The 705-nt window shown below is 51.9% G+C and overlaps 1 protein-coding gene across 1 annotated transcript; it reads left to right on the plus strand.

Annotated features, from left to right (window-relative positions):
- Positions 1 to 5: 5 nt before the first annotated feature.
- Positions 6 to 656, plus strand: LOC108524588 (nuclear RNA export factor 5-like; the record flags this gene model as incomplete). The annotated part of the gene is made up of 3 exons (XM_017865680.1): positions 6 to 77; positions 198 to 305; positions 492 to 656. Coding segments are annotated over 3 exons (345 nt in total), but the record flags the coding sequence as incomplete, so codon positions are not given.
- Positions 657 to 705: the final 49 nt, after the last annotated feature.

Genomic DNA, 705 nt, shown 5'->3' on the forward strand with positions numbered 1-705 from the left:
GTGACATTGATATAATCCTGAATCGAAGAAACTGCATGGCTGCCACCCTGAAGATCATTGAAAGAAATTTCCCTGAGGTGAAGCCTTAGGCCCAGTGCTGGTATTTAGTTAGAGGGGTGGAATAGATAGGGTGGAGGGCAGATTTGTCTCCAAGGCCCAAGATAGTAGCCCCCACTCTAACTCTTCTTGACCCAAAGCTATTGTCTTTGAACTTGTGCAACAACAAACTGTACCAGCTGGATGGCCTGTCTGACATTATAGAGAAGGCTCCCAAAGTCAAGACCCTGAACCTCTCCAAAAATAAGGTGAGAAGGGGGAGCCAGATCAACTTTGGATGGAGGGTGGATGGCAGTACACATCAGGATAATGGCAACAGGCAGGCAGAGGTATCTGTGGGTGACTATGAGGGCTGGGGGAATTCGGGACCCATGGTCCCAGGTGTCTCTCTTTCCCTGGCCCTCCTTCTCCAGTTTCCTCCCCATCTTTCTTAGCTGGAGTCGGCGTGGGAGTTGGGCAAGGTGAAAGGGCTGAAGCTCGAAGAGCTATGGCTAGAAGGGAACCCCTTGTGCAGCACCTTCTCGGACCAGTCTGCCTATGTAAGGTCAGTGGCAACCCCTATCGCCCTTCCTGGGCACCTTTGCTCCTTGGGTGACTGAGCTGTGTCTGAAAGTGCCCTTCTGCAGGAAGAAGCAGCCTTGGTCCTCT

Source organism: Rhinopithecus bieti, unplaced genomic scaffold, assembly GCF_001698545.2.
Source record: "Rhinopithecus bieti isolate Rb0 unplaced genomic scaffold, ASM169854v2 repeat_6452, whole genome shotgun sequence".
In the NCBI taxonomy this organism is placed as follows: Eukaryota; Metazoa; Chordata; class Mammalia; order Primates; family Cercopithecidae; genus Rhinopithecus; species Rhinopithecus bieti.